The 22789-nt window shown below is 35.4% G+C and overlaps 1 protein-coding gene across 1 annotated transcript in view; it reads right to left on the bottom strand.

The window, feature by feature from the left end:
* Nucleotides 1-22789, bottom strand: part of SNTG2 (syntrophin gamma 2) — a 178578-nt gene that overhangs the window by 111664 nt on the left and 44125 nt on the right. Inside the window, exon 2 of the mRNA XM_015859350.2 lies at nucleotides 6461-6598. Within this exon, the coding sequence (XP_015714836.1) occupies nucleotides 6461-6598 (138 nt within the window). The remainder of the gene's footprint in view (nucleotides 1-6460; nucleotides 6599-22789) is intronic.

Raw genomic sequence — 22789 nt, 5'->3', positions numbered from 1 at the left:
TTTCACTTACTTTTGCTTTATTTCGACAAATTTTTCCATGAGAAAACTATTAAGAGATTTGAGATGCATGTTTTCATAGCTGATTTATCTTCTTTAGCTGCTATTAAGCTTGCACATGATATTTATTCTCGTATCTCCATCACAAATACTGATGTCTTCTAATCATTACCTTCAGTCATAAGCTATTTTTGCAGCATATGCTAAAAGACTTTTTGTGATCGTCTGCCTTATTTTCTTGTATTTCATGTTTAAGTGCATAAAGAAGATAAATGTTTATTGATATTTTTCTATAGCAGCCTATCTTACGGTTAATAGTACACTGAATCTGATGTTTCATTTATGTGCAAATCATGGTGACTGACAACACAATAGTGCCAGTTCATCCACTGACAATAATTACTGAGTTTGCAAGAACTTTTTTGCAACATACTGAACAATAGTACATATAATTATATCTTTCAAGATCTGTAATGGCAGATTCTGAATGTGTAAAATTACTTTTTTTTTTTTTTTTTTTTGCTATTCTTTATACCAGAGTTCATATATGTATGATATCACTTTTATAATTACATCTCTTGATTACGTATTTTATGATTTCACTAAGTCAGACAAACATTAATTGAGTGAAGTTCACAAATAATTTGTATTTTTTTTATTTTTATTTTTCCCCTTAACACCACCTTGCCAGAATGAGGTTAATGAGGTTTATTTTAATTCAGGGAGGAAGGGAATCTTGTGCATGATTTCAGTTTCATTTTAGGAATGTAAAATGAACGTAAACATTCTTGCAGTGAAAAAGACCCTCTCAAGGAAGAGATGTTAGACAGCTGTAATGGAAATAAGCCTTAGGGATGAAAACAAAGCATCAAGGAACCCAGAGCCATGTAATTCTACAGTAGGGTGGTCCAAAATTCTCCCAGTAGTCCCTGCAGGGCTAGAGAGATAAGGTTACAATGCCTACTTAAAGAAATGGCTCCAGGAGTATAGACTCAAGTTCATCAGAAACTCAAGAATTTTTGAAATAAGGGAAGCCTGTACAAGAGGCACAGACTTCATCTGAGCAGTAAAAGAACAAAAAATGCTTGAACTTAAAATACAGAAACACTGAAATCAAAGTTTTAAACCGTAGTGTTAGAAAAGTTTATGAGAGAAGTTAGTGCAATAGTGTTGCATCTATTATGGATATAAACAGAAGTATTCTATACCCAGAAATGAAGGATAGTTACAGTGATTTTACAGGAAATGTAAAACAGAATGCTAGGAAGTAAATGAAAATTGCACCAAATCTGAACTAAAGAGAGGTGTAAACATCAGGAAATGTAGGGGAAAAACAAAAAACAAAGAGCAACAACAAAAACAACAACAAAAACAACTATAACAGGATGTAAACTATATAAGAAAGGTAAAATAGGCTAGATAACCAGCACAGTGAACACACTGTGCTAAAGTGTGCTTAGGACTCAAAACTAATAAGCCAACTACTAAAATTTTCATGGATTTAAGAGTTTGAATTAGTGACTAGGATAACAGTGACATGAAGAGAGGCAACAGGAATATGAAATATAACACTGATAACAGACTTTGCTTAGTTTCAGATCAAATCTTGTGAGCACATAGCATGATAACAAAAAGCAGGTCTCTATCAGTTACTGTTCCATGGAGCCTCAGAAGACTGGACTAAATACTTGCCCTACTCTTTAGTAGCATAGTGAAAACTTCCACAGTTGAAAAACTACTCTGTAATGGCAACTGCTATGCACTTATTATTCGATATTTATGCTGTGATGATCCCTAAAAGGGAAGAGTTCAAAAGTTAGGAAGCTTGCTGGAAGGTAAAATAAAGGGGCGCAGCTTAGAAAATTAAAATTTCAGAGGCAGCATGAGGAGTTCTTAAGGTTTCCACATTAGAAGCAGAGAGCTACTGAATAGCACTTATTAGAAGGGCTTAACTAAGCAAAAAGGGAAACAACATGTCTAACCAGGATGCTGAAAGGTTATTAGATGAAAAGAGTGGTGGACATCATCTTCAAACAAAGTCAGGAATATAAATAAAGTAAATGTGCACATGCTGCACCAGAAAGGAGAAATTCAAAAGCTCACAAAAAGAATTACAATTAATAATAAATCTTCAAATCTACCAGGAGCAGGAGGTCTGCCAAAGAAATCACAGGACTGATTCATGATCAAGATTTAAAAGGTATACTCAGAGGAAGGGAAGATAAAATAACACTTTTCATTAGGGCTTTGTGTAAAAGAGACAAGAAAAGTTCCTCCAGCATTCATTGTAGTATAAAGGATGTATGGACCTGAATTTGTAATCATTTTAGAAGCAAAGTGACTAAATAGCAGTACCAAATCATCAGGGTTTGATAGCATTCACCCTAGTCTTGAAGGAACTCGTCGATTAAACAAAGTATATAATCACAGAAGACCCTGAGTTGAAGAATAGCGGTACAATTCCTTCCCTAATCAGCAGGCCACATTTTTGTCGAGGCCAGGATGATGTTGGCTTTCTCAGCTGGCTCATGTTACCTCAAGTTTTGTATGGAGATGAAGCAAATCTTTTCACATGCTAGCTGAGATATGGGACAGTTGCTGAGAATACTTAATAAATATAGTATAATAAGATATTTTTATCAGTTTATCTTATTATAACTGTTTCTATTACTGTAGATCAAAGTCTTGGAGTAAAATGAAGTCACTCATTTGAGTTTCAAAGCCTGCCAACCTAAAGGAGGATTATATAGAAAACAGAATCAGATTGCTCTCAGAGATGCACAACAAACAGATGAGAGGCACATCCCTATTTGAAGCTATAAAATTTTCCAGTTGAGCATGATTGTAAAGAATATCACAGCAAAAATAGTTATGCATTAAAAGAGATTGCCCAGAGAGGTGGTGGACATTCCATCTGCACTAGAATAGACAAAGCCCTCAGTAACTTACCTGAGTAGTTAAACCTGTAAACCTGCACTGAACAGTGGGTTGAATCAGATGACCTTGAGAGGCTCCTCCAATCCAAATAACTCTGGGACTGACAATACAGATGATAAAAATCTGGATTTCCAGAGCTACTAATAACATATACTGGAACCAATGGTAAGATATGTTTATGCTTCATTTTCCCTACTTCCAATAACAGGAATTAACAGTTGTTCTTTATTTGAATTGATTTCATTTACCTTCATTTTGTGCAATATGAAATATGTTGGTTGATGATATAATAAAGATGAACAGCAGAGTTGGCATCCAACAATATCTAACATACCATAACTGGAAGTGCTCACGTTCAATTGTAGTCATATTTTTTTCTTCTAGCACCTGAAGACTTTAAACTGCTGATCTAATCCTCACAATGTATACGATAGCAACTTAATAGTACTTACAGTCTGCCATGTCCCCGTGTACAATAGATTAACTGAAATTTTAATAAAGGACAAAACTGTAGTAACATCAGTGTTGCGTTGCCTTTCCTTCTGTCTTGCTGGTATGTTAACTTACTGGCTGGACTCTTTCCACATCTCAAGCGGATACTATTTTTCAGGCACATCCACAGAATGCTTTGAATCCCTGTGCCATTACACTTAGAATTTATTTTGTGATACTAACTCTTAACACTCTTCTCAAAATGACAGCAACAGAAGCTTATGATCTTTCATAATAAAAAATTCTAAGGAATTGCTTGATTGTTATCTTCTAGATATCTAGGTCAGCTTTACAACACATGAAAACAAATAACAAATAGTTAAATAATGCATTTTCTCTATACAAATGATCTTAGTTTCAAAAGGAAGAGTATTCCTTTAATCATCCACTGGATGTTTCAAAATATTGATAAAAATTTAAATATTAGATGATTTTAGAAGCAATTTTAAAAATTATTTTGGATGTATAAGCATACTAGTAGTGACAGAACAGACGCTGGGCAAACAGAGTAGTAATAGTAGTTACCTAGACAGAAACACAACGTGGCTAAAGTTCATTTTTTAAGACCTTAATGCCTTTTCTCCAAAGCCTTGCTAAAATAACATTTTTTTTTATTTTTTTTTTTCTGTGCCCTTATTAGCATCCAAGTTATAATGGAAAAGAGTCATAGCAGTTCATTGGGAATTGAAACAGCACCTAATGCATTCTAGTTTTTTAATTAAAAATAAAAAATCAAGTTTTACTCCCTGTTTGGAATGGAATGGTTCAGCTTGAAGAAATCTTATTCATCTACACTACTTCACTCTGCCCAACTCTAGCTAAGAGAGGACTTACAAAGCTGGGAAACGTAAAACACAAAGGTTTCTATCATTCTAATCCTTTTTCCACACATAATTTTTTGAAGACTTCTCTTCCTACTGAAAACCTGCCTGACCACTGATCGAGTCGGAGGCAATTTAGCTCTGAGAGAGGGACTAGTTGCGGTAAAAAGCCAGATGCAATTATTTATTTTATACATATTTTTTTTAACTTTGCAAGTGGAATTAGAGCAGAAAAAAAAGAGACAAAAACAAAATGCAAATTAAAAGAAAACAATGCTTATGAAAGGAAGAGATTAATAATACTGTGAGATCAAAACAGGAAAAGGATAGACAGAGTAGTAAGGAAGGGGGAATGAGGTACCATGAATATGTAGGAAATTAATTTTAACACATTAAATGACAAAAAAGTTATTAAAAAATCATACTATTCAGAAATATCATATTATGAGAAGTATAAAAAAGGAATGCCTCTCTGTTTCCCCTTTAACTGAAAATAGATCTTATTTTGGCACTCATTTAATTGATAATTGATTCCTTTCTGTAAGTGTAATCAGCTGCCTTTACACTATTTTCTTCTATACATGTCTGGAATTCCAGAAAGCATATTCCTCACTCTCTCAATACTCTACTTCCAAGTAAAATGATAAAAAACAAGCCCTACAATTGCTCATCAAAGATAAAGTTTTCTCTGTGCATACAGATAGTACCTAAATGAAAGTGAGATGGCAAAAAAAGAAAAGACCAAGATTACACCAGTAAAAGATGGGTATTCTACAGAGACAGCCTTTTATCTGTACACACAGTGTAACATCCTTGGGAATAATCTGCACTGCTGAAAGTCCAAACCACCAAGGTAGCACCTGTGATAACCGACACCTTTGCCAACCCTCAGCATTCAGAAATGCATAGAGCCAGCAGTCAAGCATCTGCAAACCCTGTCCTCAATAATCTTCAAGGTCAATGAATCTATAAGCAAAAGAAGGAGTGGAAGCAAATATGTCAAATGCCTCCCATGAATGGTTGTCTCACAATACTGGCAGGTGAAAAAAAGTATTAACATAAGTACATAAAGAGCTTTCTTCTTCAATTTATTCATGTATATAACTCACTTAAGGAGAAATATTTTGGTTTTAGGGTAACTTTTCTGTATTCTTCCTTCATGTTCAAGATCACACCAGAAAGAAGACAAGCATGTTACTTCTACTTTTGCTGCAGAGGCACTATTATGATAAATGGTCATGTCCAAATAAATATTAACTACAAGTAACTAAGAAATAATAAATATAGAAAGGAGAATAAATCAGTAAGAAAAAATGATTGTGACTGCTATGGGATTGACTTTCAAGTTAGAGTTTTCCATTAATATTTTGAATCATACAGAGGAGAGATGAAAATTATTTTCTTGAGCCACTTGAAATATAAAGCATTTATCTCTTCTGAATTTTGCATGTGTAGCTGTAAATTTGAAACTTCAGAGTTACCAAAAATATCACTAAAGAACTACCAGATATTTCAGCCCAATTTCAAATTCTGATTTTGAGCTCCCAAGTAATTCATATACTGTAAAACACACAGTGCTTATCTTAACTGGCCTTTATTTGAAATGCTAATTTTCAAAAAGTTTTTATTTGATTAGGTATAATATGGAAAAAGCAAATATTAAGTTATGACTTAATTTCTATGCATTAAAGTTTGAGAAAGATAGCCTGCATTGAACTAACCCTTTCAGAGCCTGTCTTCCTGTCCTGTCTTCCACATGAAACACTATTTAGGGCATCCACAAAACACAGAAGTAAAGTGTATTAAATAGGAATCAACACAAATCTTGATACTTCTAAGTGAAGATTTGGATTAACCATTCCTTCCCTTTCTTTTTATGAATGGTCAATGAGTGACGATAAATACAAACACAAGTTTGATACAACTTTTCCTCAGATACAGTCAGCCTGTGATGATTCATTCAAGAATTAGCCAGACTGGGCAAGACAGAATTTCAAATCCATTTCCATGAATGAAAGTTTAAACACAAGGCATTTAAATACCATTGGCACAATGATATACACTTAGATGCGCAGACACAATATATTGCAGCCATGTGACACATTACATACTTCTATTACTCAATAAATTCTCTTGCGCTCCAATACCATGAACTGATCACTGTGGAAAACGTTAAAGTGCAGTCGAAAGCACAGAGATATAGAAGCACTTACATTTGCACTGCGATCACTTCCACTAACACAGACGACATCTTGTTTTTGAATTGCTAATACCTCTTTTGTGAGCTTCAGTCGGATGTCATAAGCATTTTCAGATACTTCATCATACAACAAAGCAATACCAGTTTTAGTCTGTAAAAGCAAGATACAGAAACAAAAAATTAAAAATATTAATATTTATCATTGATAATTAATAACTTGTATCCCATTTGATGCACAAAAGGCACATAAATAAACATTGTATAAACAAAGTGGAAAACTGGTCTGCTATTCAGGCTCTAAATGGATTAGACATACAAAGCCTCTTCTATGCTGTAAAAAGCAGGCTAAATTGTATTTGAAGCAAGCATTAAAACACAAAAAGAAATCATACTTCCTTGTACTTTTTCACAAAGAGGTATCACTGTTGAAGTATGTTCTTTTTGCCTTCAAATGTATGAACTGCTCTGAAACTGCACTATACGCAGATAGATAATGTACGTATAAATCTATGTGAATGCATTTTTCTGTTCAATAAAGAAGTGCAATATTGTTTCAGACTCAGAGGTTTCCCTTCCACTGTGTCAAGGATCTATCACAAATGTTGTTTTTATGATAAAGAATTCTATTACAACTCAAAACTAGGTTTTCATCTCATAAAACATGCAAATATACATACTCTAATCACAAATACTGGTGTCAAAGGACTTCAGTTTGCTCAGGCCAAGCTGGATGTACATTGCTGAAATTAACACTGGACTATTAACTAGTAAACTCTCATAACAGTCAAATATTTTGGTCTCAAAGTTTTTCTCCATGAGAGCAAACAAAATCGATTTCAATCTTTGGTATGTTCACTTATCTGCAAATTTCCCATTACTATTCAGTTAGCTATTTTCTTAAAGAAAAACTGGGGAATTAGCACCATTTAAAGCTATTTGTTAAGAAAGGAGACTGGTGCAATTTTATAGCATTGCAGTAATTTCACAGAAGTGGAAAAGCAACACACCTGTTTTGAAATGTATTATCATATTTAAGGATAATATTTATTAATTTATGAGGTGTATAACAATATCATCACATCACTGCACCTCTATGCAACTGACAAACACTCATACATAATTTAAAGTTTAGTTGCAAGATTTGTTTTCAAAGGACTGTTCTAAATCAAGCCTACAAATTTTATTAAATAGATTTCATAAAAGAACAGAGTAATGGAATTAAAGAAGAAATGTGCCTTGTACCCTGTATACTTTCAAACAAAGGAATTTAAAATCAAACATGGAACATTATCTTTATAATAATATTTTCATTTTTCTATAAAATTAGGGGAAAACTCTGCAGTGATCATTAGTAAAAAGCTTTCACTCTGTGAAGTCAGTTTAAACTTAAGGCACTTAAATTCAGATACAGCATAGCTCTTTGGATAATCAAGTGTCAAAGCTTCCCTTATATTTAGTGGAAACTGAAAGCACAGCAATTATACTTACTCTTAGGTACATACATAGCAGATGTGCTATAGGGGAATATAAATTAAAACATTTGAACAGAATAGGAAAGTAAATGTTGATTTCCATACTTCAGATAGGGTTTCTAGTTACTGTCCTCAAGAGAAGATGCATGAGTCTGCATACCTGCGTCCATGTGTGCACATTAACATGGAGGGGGGAAGAGGTAAAAAGAATAGTAGTACAATTGTCACACGAACTTTTAAGAAAGTCGCTATTGCATTTCTTGAAAGAAAAGTTACCGAAACTTTCTTACTTAAGTCCCAAACCTCTCAATACTACACAGAAGATAAAAACATTCTCAAGAGGGAGATGAATGCAGATGAATGCTTTTATCAGTTTTATTCTTATCTTCATCAGGCATGTCCCTAGCCAGCACATATCTACTTTAAAGCAGTCCCTGCTGGCAGTAGTGTTTTGGGACCCTCCTCAAAATACCCTAATTCTTTTTGTATACTTTATCTACCACCTAAATCTCAGAACTGTGAATCTCGCTTCAAGATAGGCATCATCTCTAGGGCAAAACTTTGGTCTAACTGACATAAAACACTCATTTTCCCCACTTCAAATTTTATTTTGAAAAACCTTGTAAAAAAATAGGCAGAGCATAAAAGTTTTGTTGAGACATACTAGGTTTTCTACAGTAACTACTGACTTGGTTATGGTCACTTGTTTCTCAGATGGATAGAGTAGTATTTGCGAGGCTTTTCATACTAGTAATTGAAAAGTGGGAGAAAATGTTCAAAGGTAATCAATAGTTTTATGTCCTTTTTGTACGACATTGCCCAATTGCACACAATACTCAAGTTGAGACAGTACATTGCAATACAGTCCCTTCCCTTGACTGGATGGAGGTGCTGTGATTGATGCACCCCAGGTCACAGTTGGCCTTTCTGCCTGTTTGGACGCACTGTAGACATGAGTTCAGCTTGCTGTTGATCAGATCTCTAAATTTCTGACTGACACAACTATCCAGTTTCCAAGTACAGCAGGTGGTAGACATTATATCTCAGAGGTATGGCTCAGAGTTGCTGCCAGACACTTGTTCATCCAATTTGAGGCCAAAGGTCAGGACTGTGGTGAAGGTACCTTCCACACTGTGCTTTGGGAAGGGTCCACAAGCCTCATTTCCCCCTCCATGAGCACCAATGCAAGTAGCTCATCACCAGCTGCTTTCATTTCCCTTAGAAACCAGCACAAGACTTGTAGCTGGGACTTCTATGCTGACAGCTCTGAGGACCCCTTGCACAAGAAATTTCTGTCTGCACCAATAGTCCAGCCCATCAGCTTCCATGTAAATTGGAAGACACATATCTTACAGCAGTTTGAATATAAATATTTTAACTGAAAGAAAAAAAAATGAAGAAAAAACTAAATCTGGATTTCTTTCCAGTTAGAAAGCAACTATTAATGTTAATTTTTGAAAGTAAATTACTTTTAATTTCACCAAAAAAACCTTTCTATCTCAAATAATAAACAAGCAAACTAACTTTACAGATAGTAAATTAGTACAGCCTAATTTTTAAGAGGTATTTGAAACATATGCATTTGTTTTCAGCTCCTACTTCAAATAAATCAACTTCAAGCCAAACATACAAAAAATAAAAGCAAAAGAAAAAACTCACATTCAATAGGCTCTACAAATAGCTAGCAAGGATATTTATTCTTGCCTCACTTTTTAAAAATCCTCTTAAGCATTTCATTTATGACACTATGCATTTTTATTAGAGCTCTAACACCATATCATAGTTTCATACTGACAACAAGCACTGCTCCTAATTAATGGAGATCACAAATTCTTGATAATCCATTTTGAAGCATTGATTTACATACACTCAAAAGCCAATGGAATATATCTTATGGATATCAGTGATCCTAGGTAGGTCAATTAAGGATAAAGTTATTGAATTACAATATAGTGTAACTTTGCAATGCAAGGTACTTAACAGGTATATAAAATAAGAGTCAGAATTTGAAATAAAAAAGGTCAAGAGTAAATAGTTGAGTACATTTTTCCTAAAAGCACACTTGTATCTGAAATATCCATCTTGAAAATTAAACCTTTTCATAAAGTCTTCTTTTTTTAATGTCTGCATTTATTAATGACAATATTATGGATTTACATATCACTACATATAGTTGGAAAAATTATATTAGTCTTAGTAGCTGACAGTAGATTTTAACAGTGATATTACAGTAACTTCTAGCAGAGTTTCTCCTAAATATGTGTAGCATGCGGAAACCTACAAGTAAGAACGTTAGCTCAAAATAGAACCAGTTTGAAAAGATATTGAAAATAAAATCTACTCTGCTGTTTAAATCACATACTGTCCACAAGAAAAGCTCTGTTAAAAATTACCTTAGGGGCAGATTATTGGGATTTTCTGTTAATGACAGTAGCTGTGCAAGAAAAGTGATTAACAGCTGGCTCTCAATCTCTGTGATCTTAATCATTAGAAAGTAAAGCCATAATGTCTTGTTTAATTACTGCAAGCACAGTGTGTCACCAGCTAATTAGGTATGATTGATTATTGTCATCTTCATACACCCCTGAAAATATGAGACACAAATATTTGAATCCTATCATACATATTTGGAGAATGAACTCTCAGAATGTCACATGGAATAAAAATTAACTGATTAAAAATAAAAATTCTAGTCAATACTAAATAATAGTATCACTCAGTTGAATATGCTAGAATATAACTTCTCTTCCATAAAACAGCAAAGTCACAAACTATTAAAAACTATCTAATTTTATTTTGATCTAGATTATATCTTCAAAGAATTTACTTGCTTATTACTAAGCCTTACTTTTCTCACAAGTGGATAGTACCACAGAGTTAAATAGCCTAAGTTAAGTTAGCCTAATAGTTAAATAGCCTTCCTATTCTTGCAGCACATTTTTACTAGCTAAGAAAACAAAGCATAACATTCACAGTTCAAACTAAATCGTTTAGCAACAGATCAGAAAGGTGAAAAGAAAATAATTTTTGAATAGTATTTAAGAAAGATAAATTTCATCATTACTATTAGAAGTACCATTCAGCCTACCATAGCAGGATGTCAGCTAATAAACAAATGTTCCTGTTGAAATATTAAAAGGTAAATGAAGACCATATTTTCTTATAATATACAATTAGGAGTATAATTCAAAGTGACTCACTCTCTTTTCTTATTCTAGACTGCATATTGTCAGATTCATTTGGTCTTCCTCCTCCTTAACTCTGTTGCAGCTCTACCACACTCCTTATTTTTAAAGCTCTACCATCACATTCTTTCCTTCCATTTAACTATGTTGACTTGTTCTGCCAAGAACAGCTAATCTTAAAATCATAGACCTCTAAGATCATCTGCCAACCCATCACACCATCAGGCCCTATAAACCATGTATCTTAGTGCCACATTTGCCCTCATTTTCAACATCTTTAAGAGACAGTGACTCGCATCACCTCCCTGGGCTGCCTATTCCAATCACTGCTCATTTGGAAAGCTTTCATAATATTCAACTTGAAATCTCCACTGGTGGAACTTAAGGCTGTTACACTTCACTCTATCACAGTTACCTGGGAAAAGAGGCCAGGACTCAGAATGTTACAACTTTCTTTCAGGCAGCTGTAGAGAATTATCCGTTCTCCTCCAAGCCTCCCCTTCTCCAGACTGAAAAATCCCAGTTCCCTCAGCCACTCCTCGTTAGACTTATGTATGGTTCAGACCCTTCACAGCTTTGTAGTTCTTCCAGGGCCTCAATGTCTTTCTTGTAGCAAGGGGCTCAAAACTGAACACAGCCTCATCAGGGCATTATTCCCCTGTATGATCTTGTACAGGGGGATGATCACTTCTCTGCTCTTGCTGACTATGCTATTTCTGAGACAAGCTGGGTGCCATTGGCTTTCTTGAGGACCTGGGCACACTGCTGGCTCATATTCAGCCAGCTATCAACTAACAGCCTCCAATTATTTTCTTCCATGCAGTCTTCCATCCATTCTGCCCAAAGCCCATTACATTTCCTGAGACTGTTGTAGCCGAAGCGCAGAACGTGACATTTGGTCAGAGCTCCTAAAAATAGCATCAGCCCATTGATCCGGACTATCCAGATCCCTCTTTAGTGTGTTCCTACTCTCAAGGAGATAAACAAGTTATTTACCCAGCTAAGCAAAGATACACCTAACTGCTTAATTTCTGAATAAGGTGATGTAAATGCTTCTGGTGGTGTAAATGCTTCTAGTCTCTTTCTAAATTTAAGGTGGTAAGATATGGTTTAATCACCCTACTGCCAATTATGATACAGAAAAAAATAAATAAATAAAAAATCACCTTTATTCATAACTTCCCAGTACTACGTTGGCTTCTAGAAATATAGAACATATCAAGATTTAGGTTAAGAGTAGTCATAAGGATTTGGAGAATTATTAAGTATTAAAGAAAGTCCAATGAAAAACTTTTTCTTTCAACTGCAGTTATTGATTTACTGGCCTGTAGCTCAGATAAACCCAGTGACTGGAACCAAGAATCCTGTCAGTCATGCATTTGGCTGCTAGCCTTAAAAGTAATGAGACAGTTAAGTTCTGTGTTTTGTCCAAATACTTAACAATATGTTTACCCTCTTCCTTAGCTCCAGTTCTCAAATGGAACTGTGGAGAACAGTAACTCTTTAAAACTTTTCATATTTAGCAGACAAAGCAACAAAAGTATATCAAACTGGTTGAAATGTTGAATATAAGGGATAACATCAACGAGAAAACAGTGATTCAGTGATTTGTTTACTAAAATTTAGGACAAAATACAGAACTTAGGGACATTACAGAGGAAAAAAAGCATAGGCTACACAGCACGAAAACTGCATCAGATTTATAACCCCTCCTGAAAAGTAATGAAACTGGCAGAGAATGTCCAAGAAAGATGAGAGCTAGGTAGGAAAATGAGAAAGTCCCCAGAACCAACCCTTTAGATAGAAATTCATGCTGTAGTACCTAGAGAACTTCTATTAAAAAGTGGAGAAAACTCTCATTTATAAGCTGTCTGCATATCTATGCCATGAAAAATGTAAGAGGAATAGTCTGTTTATACCTAAATCATGGGACAACATGATTTCCAGCTCTACCAAATAAAACTATAGAATCAGAACACGTGTATAAAAGCAGAAAAAAATTACTGGAAAATATAAAATTATGCCACTAATACTAACAACAGGAGCAGCTGAAGGGAATTGTTTGATTATAGTTGAATATTTTAAGGCTTTTTACAGATTATTTACAAAAAAAAAAAAAAAAAAAAAAAGTGTAGCAAATTTACAGTATTTGCTTTTTATTCCTAGTCCCTCTAGTGTCAGCTGTCATTCACTGATCCTTGCTGATCCTTGCCCCACAGGACACAATGAAATGGCACAATGAATGGCTGACACTGCAGAGAGAACCTTCACTGCCACAGCTGAGACACAGGACCACTTGTGCATTGCTACAGACCAGGAAGAGATGGCTGAGTTAGCTCATGCTTTAGCCAGCATCACATGGGCAAGCACCCAGCTGGCCCTGCAAGCGATACAGCATGAAGAAAGCAGGCAAGAAGGACAGGGATATGAGCTTTACTACTTGCTGAAACAGTAAGTAGCCGGGTAGGGTAACAAAACTCCTACACAAAACAAATTGTGTCTTGGTGCTCAGCATGGAGGAACACAAAATGGAAGTTAGACAGTCAAGTGACACAGGAATTTTTTTAACTCAAGGTTTTTAGGAAACTTTAAGTTAACCTTGCTGTCAGGGAACGAGATAACAACATGAGCAAATCCGTATTGTTGATAAACAACAGGTTAAAAAGAAGAAGAGAATGAAAGGAAGTATTTTAATTTCAGAACATGGACGCGAGATAAAAGAGCCAGAAAGAGACAAAAACTACAAGGAGATAGAAAGTTAGTTGATATTCTAACTGTTCCTTTCCTGTTCTTTCACTCATTTCCCTGAATAAATTTTATTAATTTTGTAGAAGATTACTGAATGGAAAAAAAAAAAAAACCATACTCCAAAAGTAATATCTCCTGTTCATTTCCATGGAAGCTGTAACAGTTACAAAGAGTACAAAAATACTATTGGAAATAGCAAATTCTCAGCTACAAAACACTGTTTTTAAACAGGGTTACCATCATTAGATATGCACTTTTGCTGTAAATGAACAAGAGCATGCATGCTGCACTCATACAAATCTACATCAGCAGAGGTAACCCACAGTCACCATTACTGAAACACACCATCCACCACCTCACTGTGCTCACATCCACTGTTTGGTTTCCATAAGCATTCAGAAAGCATTAGTGAATGTGAATGAGTGCCATTTCTTCTTCATGGAGGGATGTCAGTGACACATCTTTGCTTCATATGCACTTCCACGTCAAACACCACTTTATCAGACTGCCCTCTATTGCCATCAGCAACAAAATTTGATGGAACAGTGGCAGTAAGATTCAACCTCCACTGCCATACCATCAACATCCAACTAACATTATATGCCAACATAGTATAATAAGAGGCATTACTTTCAGAGTACCACTCATACATATACACTATATAACTTTAATATAGGGATACACTTTAAACAGATAGAAAGATATAGTATAGGTATATTTTATAGTACAGTATAGACATAGATACATAATGCAAATAAATTGAGAAAACAAGCAGAAAGATGAGTTCAGAATTTACAAGCAAGTTTCAAGGAATAACATATCTACATCAGAATTAATTCATTATATTAGAGTAATAGCTTTGTATTGAATGAACTTGAATCACTTCAGCAAAGAGAAACAATTTGAAAACTTTAATAGAAATATGAAACATCATGTTGATAAAGGACTGGAGAAGAGCCTGATTCTCAGAAGTATTTTGTTTCAGAAAACTGCATCCCAAGCCAGAGATCCTGTCATTCTGAGGAGTCAAAAGAATATTCTAAAGTATCACAGAAACCCAAAACGTCCGAGCCAAGCCATTCTATGATTCCATGACAAAGGAGGAATAAATGCCACTTATGAAAATCAACTCTGTGCAAATGTAGATAAATAAGCAGTGAAATGAATGTGCTTCTTTCTATGTTTATGTTAGGTTTGGCTTAATCACAGAACACAGATCACAACTGTATCCCAACGAGAAATCAAATCCATGTTCAAACTGTTTTGTAAATACCTGATTCTGAACTTTATTTATAATAAGCTTCTCTTCAAATGGCAGATCTTACCACTCCTCTAAGTATGAGACTTTAGCATTTTGAGATTCAGATGTGAGAAGAAAAAACAAAAGCTACAAAAAGAGAAAATGTCAAATCCCTCAGAACTTAATCCTATCTGCATTCTTGCTACTTGTGAGAGAGTCAACCTATCTTTGTTATTTTCCTTTCACATTTGAATGAGTGAAATAACAACATTCAGAGGAAGCATTTTCAGTCTTTAGATATCATAAAAACCACAGGATAATTAAATTCACTTATAGCTGCTTTATTTTCATTTTTGTCTTTTCTTTTAAAACAATGTCTCTCTCACACAAATAAATTGTATTCTTTAAGATAATAGTAGAAAAGTTAGGCTCTTAGCGATTCCTAGGAAAGCCAGAATAGCAAAGACTTGATGAAAAAGAGCTTACAGTGTGTCAGTACAAAAGTACTCAGCAGTATTCAGCATAAAGACAGCCTGTCTATGTAGATGCCATTTCATTGACCAAGAGACTGTGCTATTGCTCTAGAAACCTGTGGAAACTAATTTCAAAAGCACATTCACCTGAAGCAAGTCATGAGCAAAAATACTGCATAACCAAATATTGCATAATACTCATATTCAAGCAAATAAGGAATGAGAATATGATCTTTGAGGTTTTTTGTTGTTGTTTTTTTGTTTTGTTTTGTTTTGTTTTACTTCTTAACAAATGTAATAGCCATGTATATTGCTTGTGTGTTCTACTTTTTTCCCCACTGCTACAAAACAGACCAAAAAATGAAATATAAAAATTTACTCAGTGAGACATTTGCCTCTGATGATCTCTGTTTTAAAGCACTGAACAATTGGAAATAATACAGGCATAGTCATTTCCTGCCAGGTAGGGATAAAGTGAGTTCCAGTTTTCCCAGTTAGCTCCCTTAAAGTGGTTTTGGTAAAAATATCAACAGCACCATAAAGTCATGCCAGTACCTTAACAGTACTGCCAAATTATCCCAATGCTATTTCATAGTGGAAGCATTAGTGAGAGACATCAATGTACCCACAAGTATTTTGATGATAGGACAGACTGAAAAACCTTGTGTCATTTATGTTTGAAAGGCTAAATATAAAAGGCTAGGACTGGGAAAAAGTACATGCTCTTAAACTACCAACATTTTCATGGTTTTATGCAAGTATAAAAGTAAGTTTTGCAGGACAAGATACAAGCGTTTGTGAAGGAAGACAGGAAAATAAAAGTATGGGTGTGGAAAGACAGAGAAGTTTTCTTGGCATGACAAGATTTTGGTATTCTGAGAAGTACAGAATACTTATATACTTACAGAATATTTACAACAAAATAATAACAGAAGAAAAAGAAGGCCAACAAGAGAAATCAACAGCAACAACAGGGAAAGAGAGAAATCTAAAAATGAAGTATAAAGAAAAAGTGAAAAAAAGGCAAATTAAAACATTGCATGTTTTTGAAGTAAGTAGTTGCCATCTTCATCTTTTGCAGGAACAAGCGACCCAGGATACTAATCCATAAGAGAATTTGACAAGTTTACTCAGAATTGATGTTAAAAATCTGTGCGAAAAATGTAAACAATTTACAAAATGTACTTTGTAATAGTGTTATCCAAATCAACAAGACTAGCTAAATAGCAAGCCTACAAAACACAGCTGGTGGTAAGCAACATCCTGCCAGTGGTGAACTGGTGCTTCTCCAGCTGTAAGAAGGTTCACTGGCATGAGTGCTAATGGAAAACATGCCATGACTTCCTACAGCTTTCTTAGTGTGTGCCATTGCACAGATGCACCAGTCACCCTAAGGATCTTGGTTGAAGGAGTGGCACAGCAAAACATTATGGACTGACAACAGCCCCTGTTCCCTGTTCATTGTCTTGTTTGTTATCAATAGGCAAAAAATTACACCAGCCTCCCTATGCTGAGTCTCTTTTGCTATATTTTGCCATGACAGTAATTGGAGAGTGATATCCCTGTACTTCAACTTGTCAAAATGTCAAAGGCTTACTTCAGCCTTCAATATCTTCCTCATATTTTAGTGCCACAGGTATGCACAACATCCGTGTTCAGATGATTAGCACTGATTTAACGGCCCTTTAAAAATCCTGGGAATTATCTTAATCTGAAACCAAGGTAACAAGTTTCCTCTTGTAAAAAAGAAAGCATTCTAGCATAAATGGTCCACAAAACCCTAATAATTTAATCTTAGTCTCATCTTCTTTCATCAGGAAGAACTGATCAACACACAGTTTGGTATCATTAGCAAAATTCTTGAAGGTGCACTTGATCCCATCATCTATGTCACAGATAAAGATGTTAAGGAGTACCAGTCCCAAGACAGATCCTTGGTTCCTGGGAAATATGACTCATTACCAGCCTCCACCTGGACATGGTGCCATTTCCCACATCCCTATGGCTGTGACCTTCCAACTAATTCCTTATCCACTGAATATTCCACACTTCATATCTTTCCAATTTAAAGATGAGGATGAGATGGGGGACCATGTCAAAAGCCTTGCAGATGTCTAGGTAGATGATATCAGTTGCCTTTGTCCACCAGTGTCACTGCTTCATCACAGGAAGCCATCAGATTGGTCAGGCACAACCTTCCCTTGGTGAAGCTGCACTGTGCTGGCTGTCTAAGATTCTGCTCATCCCTCATGTACATTAATTCTCAACTTCTTCCAAGACGATCTCTTCCACGATCTTACCAGGCACAGAGGTGACGCTTATAGTTCTCCAGGTCTTCCCTTTTCCCTTTTTTATAAATGAGATTGATGTTTCACTTTTGTCCAGTCCCTGGAACTTCACCTGACCGTCACAACTTTTCAATAACCACATCAGCCAGCTCCATAAATTTGCACACATTCAGTCTAATGAAGCAGTCTCAGACTTTCTCTGCCCTTTCAGTGGAAGGGGGCCATGGTTGCTGCAGCCCATGCTGCCTCCAGTCTAAATGTCTTTAACAACCTCCTAACATATCAGTGAGAACTGGGTACAGTAGCATTTCACCTCCAGTACATCTGTCCAATATCTGAACCAGAAAGTTATCACTACAAGAGTTTTCTGGAACATTTGCTGCTCACAGTTTTGTTTGGAACTTTTCAGCCCTTATTGGTGCTTTGGGCACCAATAATGCCTCCTACATATAAGACTTGGCATTTCCCCCTCCTTGGCATGTCAGCTCACTTCTCCAGATTGTGCTGTCTAAAAGGCTGCACAACCATCTAGTGCATCTACCACTCTTCACAATTCTTTTTGTCATTCACAAATCTGCTTAAGGTATGCTCTGTCTCATCATCTAAGCCATTAAGGAAGATGGTATATAGTAGTGAGCCCATTACTTATACCCTGGATACACCAGCAGCAACCAGTCTCAACATGGATTTCATGCCAATGATTATGCCCCTTGAGCATGACAATACAGAATTTTCAGTCTACTTTTCCATTTAGCTGTAAAAAATATTTGTTTTCAATGTTGACTGTAAAAGCTTCTTCTTAGTTCATAAATGGATTCCCAGTTTTTCAGTAGAAGGTAGTTTTCCTTCTTGCTACATTACTTCAGAATTGTGCAGAAATCTTGCTTTCTTCAAATAGTCGTAAAGTTTGCTTCCATCAAACAGAATACAATGGACACAGTGGGCAATTTCCACCTTCTGAGTCGGCTCCATCTATGCTCTTATGAGCGAAAGAATAAACAGTCTGGCAAAACAGCTGCCTGAAGTGTCTTTTACACGCTAAGTAATCCTTAGGGCTGTCAGGTAGAATGAAAGAAACAGCAGTTGAGAAAAAGATATTACTTGGCTAAGTAGATAAGACCCAGTGGTTAAATCCTGAAAGATCACAATGGTATCTTGGTTTGTGCTAAGCAGCCTACCTCCTGTTGACTATTTTCACTGGTGGGAGTAGAACACTCTAGACTACACGGTGATTTTTCACATAGACTATGCCGTTAAGTACATGAATAAAGCAAGACTTTGGGGACTCAGGTAATAAAAACTGTTCAAAATAAAACAGGATAAAATTCTGAAAAAATCTATAAAGAAAGTGAAATACTCAGATTGCCTAGTTTCTCCAACACTAGCAAAAAACAGAGAAGTCCATTCTCAGTTTTTTTAGCCGGGTGTTCCTTTATAAATTTGAACACAGAATGTTTGGAAGCAGGCCTTATATCATAAGGTACTCCCTCACTCACTGAAAATCAGACTTTAGAAACTCAGATTCTGATTTGAAGAATAACTTAGTACAGCATAATTACTGTTAAGCAGCAGCTTCAAAACCAAAGATAAATAAAACTGTAGGTTCTCAAGCTACAAAAAGAACCCAAGAGTTATTAAAATTGTGTTCAAATTCTTAGTCACATCTATATGTTGAATTAATGTGTTAATGTTTAAGAGGAGCTATCAGAATCTATTGGTGTATTAGACTGAAGGGAGAAATAATGGTAAGATCTAGCAATCACTAAAAAGTTTGGGAACTTTTTTTTTTTTAAGCATACACCTTATGAAATGCAGTTCTTAGTTAAGTAAAGTATTATTAAAATTGCAGTTTCAACATTAGTTTTCTCCATTTTGTGTTATGAACATTCAATATATCTTAGGGCTAGACCAGTTAATGTTTTCTCATTAGCTTCAATGTCTTTAAAGCATCAAAAATAATATGACTGTTTTAAAAAGAGATGAGTAATTACCCAGCCAAATAGACTGAGTGTTGTATGTACTTTCTGGTACCTTAAATATGGACCAAAAGTCCTTTTTCTGCCTTTACAGAATGTACTGAGATAATATAGCTTAAATGTATCCCCATTATTTTTAAGTACTTTGTCAAAGTCTCTTAAACAAGAACATATTTATAGTAAACTTCATGTGATTACAGTGAACAAAGATATCAATCTCCAAAGGAATCCAAGAGATAAGGGCCCTCTGAAGATAAACCAGGAACCATTAAGCCAACAGAGAAACACTGTAAAAGAAAGTTTGGGGAAATGTTTTCCAAGCATAAGCTGAATTTTACCTTTTTTTTTTTTTTTTTTTTTTTTTTTTTTTTCCCTCCCCCAGATGAAGCCATTCAGAAATAAAACTTCAGAAAAATTAATATGCAGCTATAGCTGTGAAGAAAATAAATGCCAGCATTATATTATGATCTGAGGATTGGCAGAGGCTAGCCTTGCTACCTAGCAAGAGGAAACAAGTATGACAAGAATAGGTTCTGAACAAAGAAAAGTGATCTGTGTTTGACATGCTGCAAAAAACGGTAGAAACAACAAAGAATACAAAAAGAAAGAAGAAAGTAACTGAAACTAGCAGCCTGTTCACAAATCATAGGCCTCCCTTGCTCAGTCAGAAACACCAGTTTGGATCCTTTTCTCTTAACACCCATGTATCCTGGGGTCTATCACTGACAAAGAGTTCAGAAAATGAGAACAAAAAAAAAAAAAAAAAAAAAAAAAAGAAAGAAATTAATCCCTTTTATTAGACATTTTAAGATATACTTAACAATTTACTGAAATCTTCAGAAAGTGTGGAAGAGTGGTTGCTAACCCTATTGTAACTTCATTTAAAAGTCTTCCTATTTCAATTCCATTAACTGCAATTTTTTTCCTCCAGCTTACATTTATTCAGTGGTAATTACATCATGCAGGAAAACAGAAAAACTTCTGGAGGCTAGAGGATGTGTAATGCAATCAATGCAACCCCACTTGTAACATCTTAGCCATAACTAGAACCATAAATGTACAGTTCTATAGATTGTCACTGAATTACACAAAGGTATTAATAATCACTTTTTTCTTAATCCTGATGTAATTATTCCTTTCATATTGAAGCTTCAAACAATTATCCTCCACTAAATAGGGGGCAATATGTGTTGAGAACCTATACTTAGAGATTAATGACTCAAAACTAAAATTTCTAATGTACAAAGGAGGAGAAAAATACAGTAATCATTATCACCAAACAACTGTTTCAGGAACATAGTAAATGATATGAAGCCCTGTTAATCAAATGTTAATTCCTGATCTACAGCTTTACATGCATCTTGTTGTTTTGCTGTTAGCACTTGCTACTATCACTAGAAATAAACTGGATGTTTATAAAAGATTTCATAGTTCTAAATTTAATATTGTATTTGCTTATACAACTTCCTAATTCAAAGACAGAGAAATCATAAAGTCAAATACCATAATCCATCCTAGCCTTCCAGCCCCGGCTCTGTCAGCCATCCCTTGCATTATTTATTTGGCCCTCCTCTGGATGCACTCCAACAGGTCCATGTCTCTCCTGTGAGGATTCCACATCTGGACACTGTACTCCAGGTGAGGCATCGCCAGCACAGAGCAGAAGGGCAGGATCACTTCCCTTGATTGCTAAGCATGGTTCTCTTTTGATGCAATGCAGGACATGTTGTCTTTCTGAGCTGTGCACAGGCTTATGTCCAGCCAGGAATCCACCAGTGCCACCACATCCTTTTTGTCAGGACTGTGCTCAATCCTTTCACCCCCAAACTCGCATTGGTAGTGGATGTTGTCTATATCCAGGTGCAAGACATTGCACTTGGTTTAGTTGACTCTCATAGGTTCTCCTGGGCCCACTGCTTAAGTTTGTCTAGGTCCCTCTGAATGGCATCCCTCAGGTACGTCCTCTATACCACACAGGTTCTGGCATCATTCTGTCTACAGCAATTATACTGCCTCTAGTCCTCTGGTTTCTTACAGGTTTCTTGGTTTTGTCTTTGTTGTTGTTGTTTGTTTGTTTTTAACTTCCAGGAAAAACAATACACTTTTGCGTGCTTGTTTGGTATCTTTCTATAGCCTTATTCTCATATGCTGTGTGGTAGTGAGGGGGGAAAAAAAAAAAAAAAAAAAAAAAAAAAAAAGAAGAAAAAAAAGAGATACAGAGATAAGGAAAAAAATTGGTCCATACAAAACAGTAATACAGTCTATAACCAGAGAAGACCAGTTTCTTGACAGACAAGAAGATAGAAACAATGTGTATGGGACTAAAAATCCAACTAGCTTTTTTTTTTTTTTTTTCCCCCTCTTCTGTGACAAAATCTACAAAGCAGGTAAGTGTATCAAGCACATGCCTGTAAAAGTAATTCCTCTTTGCCTTCAAAAACAGAAGGATAATGATAATAAAGACTTCATACAGCAATGTAACAATGGTTAAAGGAACCATAAGAGATTACCCCAAATAAGATTCCTCTATTTGAAAGAGGGAAAAGCTAACACAGACAAAAACACAGAAAACAAAAACTACTCTTGATTTGAATTCCAACACTTCAGAATATCTTTCTCTTTGGTTTGGACTGAGAGACATGCAGGGATTCTGATTTACAGTCCAACTTGTAGTATCTGTATTCCGTCACGCTGTTTGCTAGCACCCCCACAATTACTTTTACACTGCATTTAGGCAGCTACTAATTCTAAGCCAAAAACTTCCTTGTTCACAGAACTCAACTTTTAGTAGAAAAGCAGGAAAGAAAGGACAGAAGCTGCACGTAAATTCAATAATGGTTTTAAGATAGGGAGAAGAAAGCCATCTCAGGTCAGCTACATAATAAATCCCTCAAGAGCTCCTTCATTTGCCTCTCTCCCTATGTAACTGCTTCCACATCATGTAAGGCACATCAGTGCAA

This window comes from Coturnix japonica, chromosome 3 (assembly GCF_001577835.2).
Source record: "Coturnix japonica isolate 7356 chromosome 3, Coturnix japonica 2.1, whole genome shotgun sequence".
NCBI lineage: Eukaryota > Metazoa > Chordata > Aves > Galliformes > Phasianidae > Coturnix > Coturnix japonica.
The sequence above is the reverse complement of the archived record's forward strand: the minus strand, read 5'-3'. Positions and strand labels throughout refer to the sequence as shown.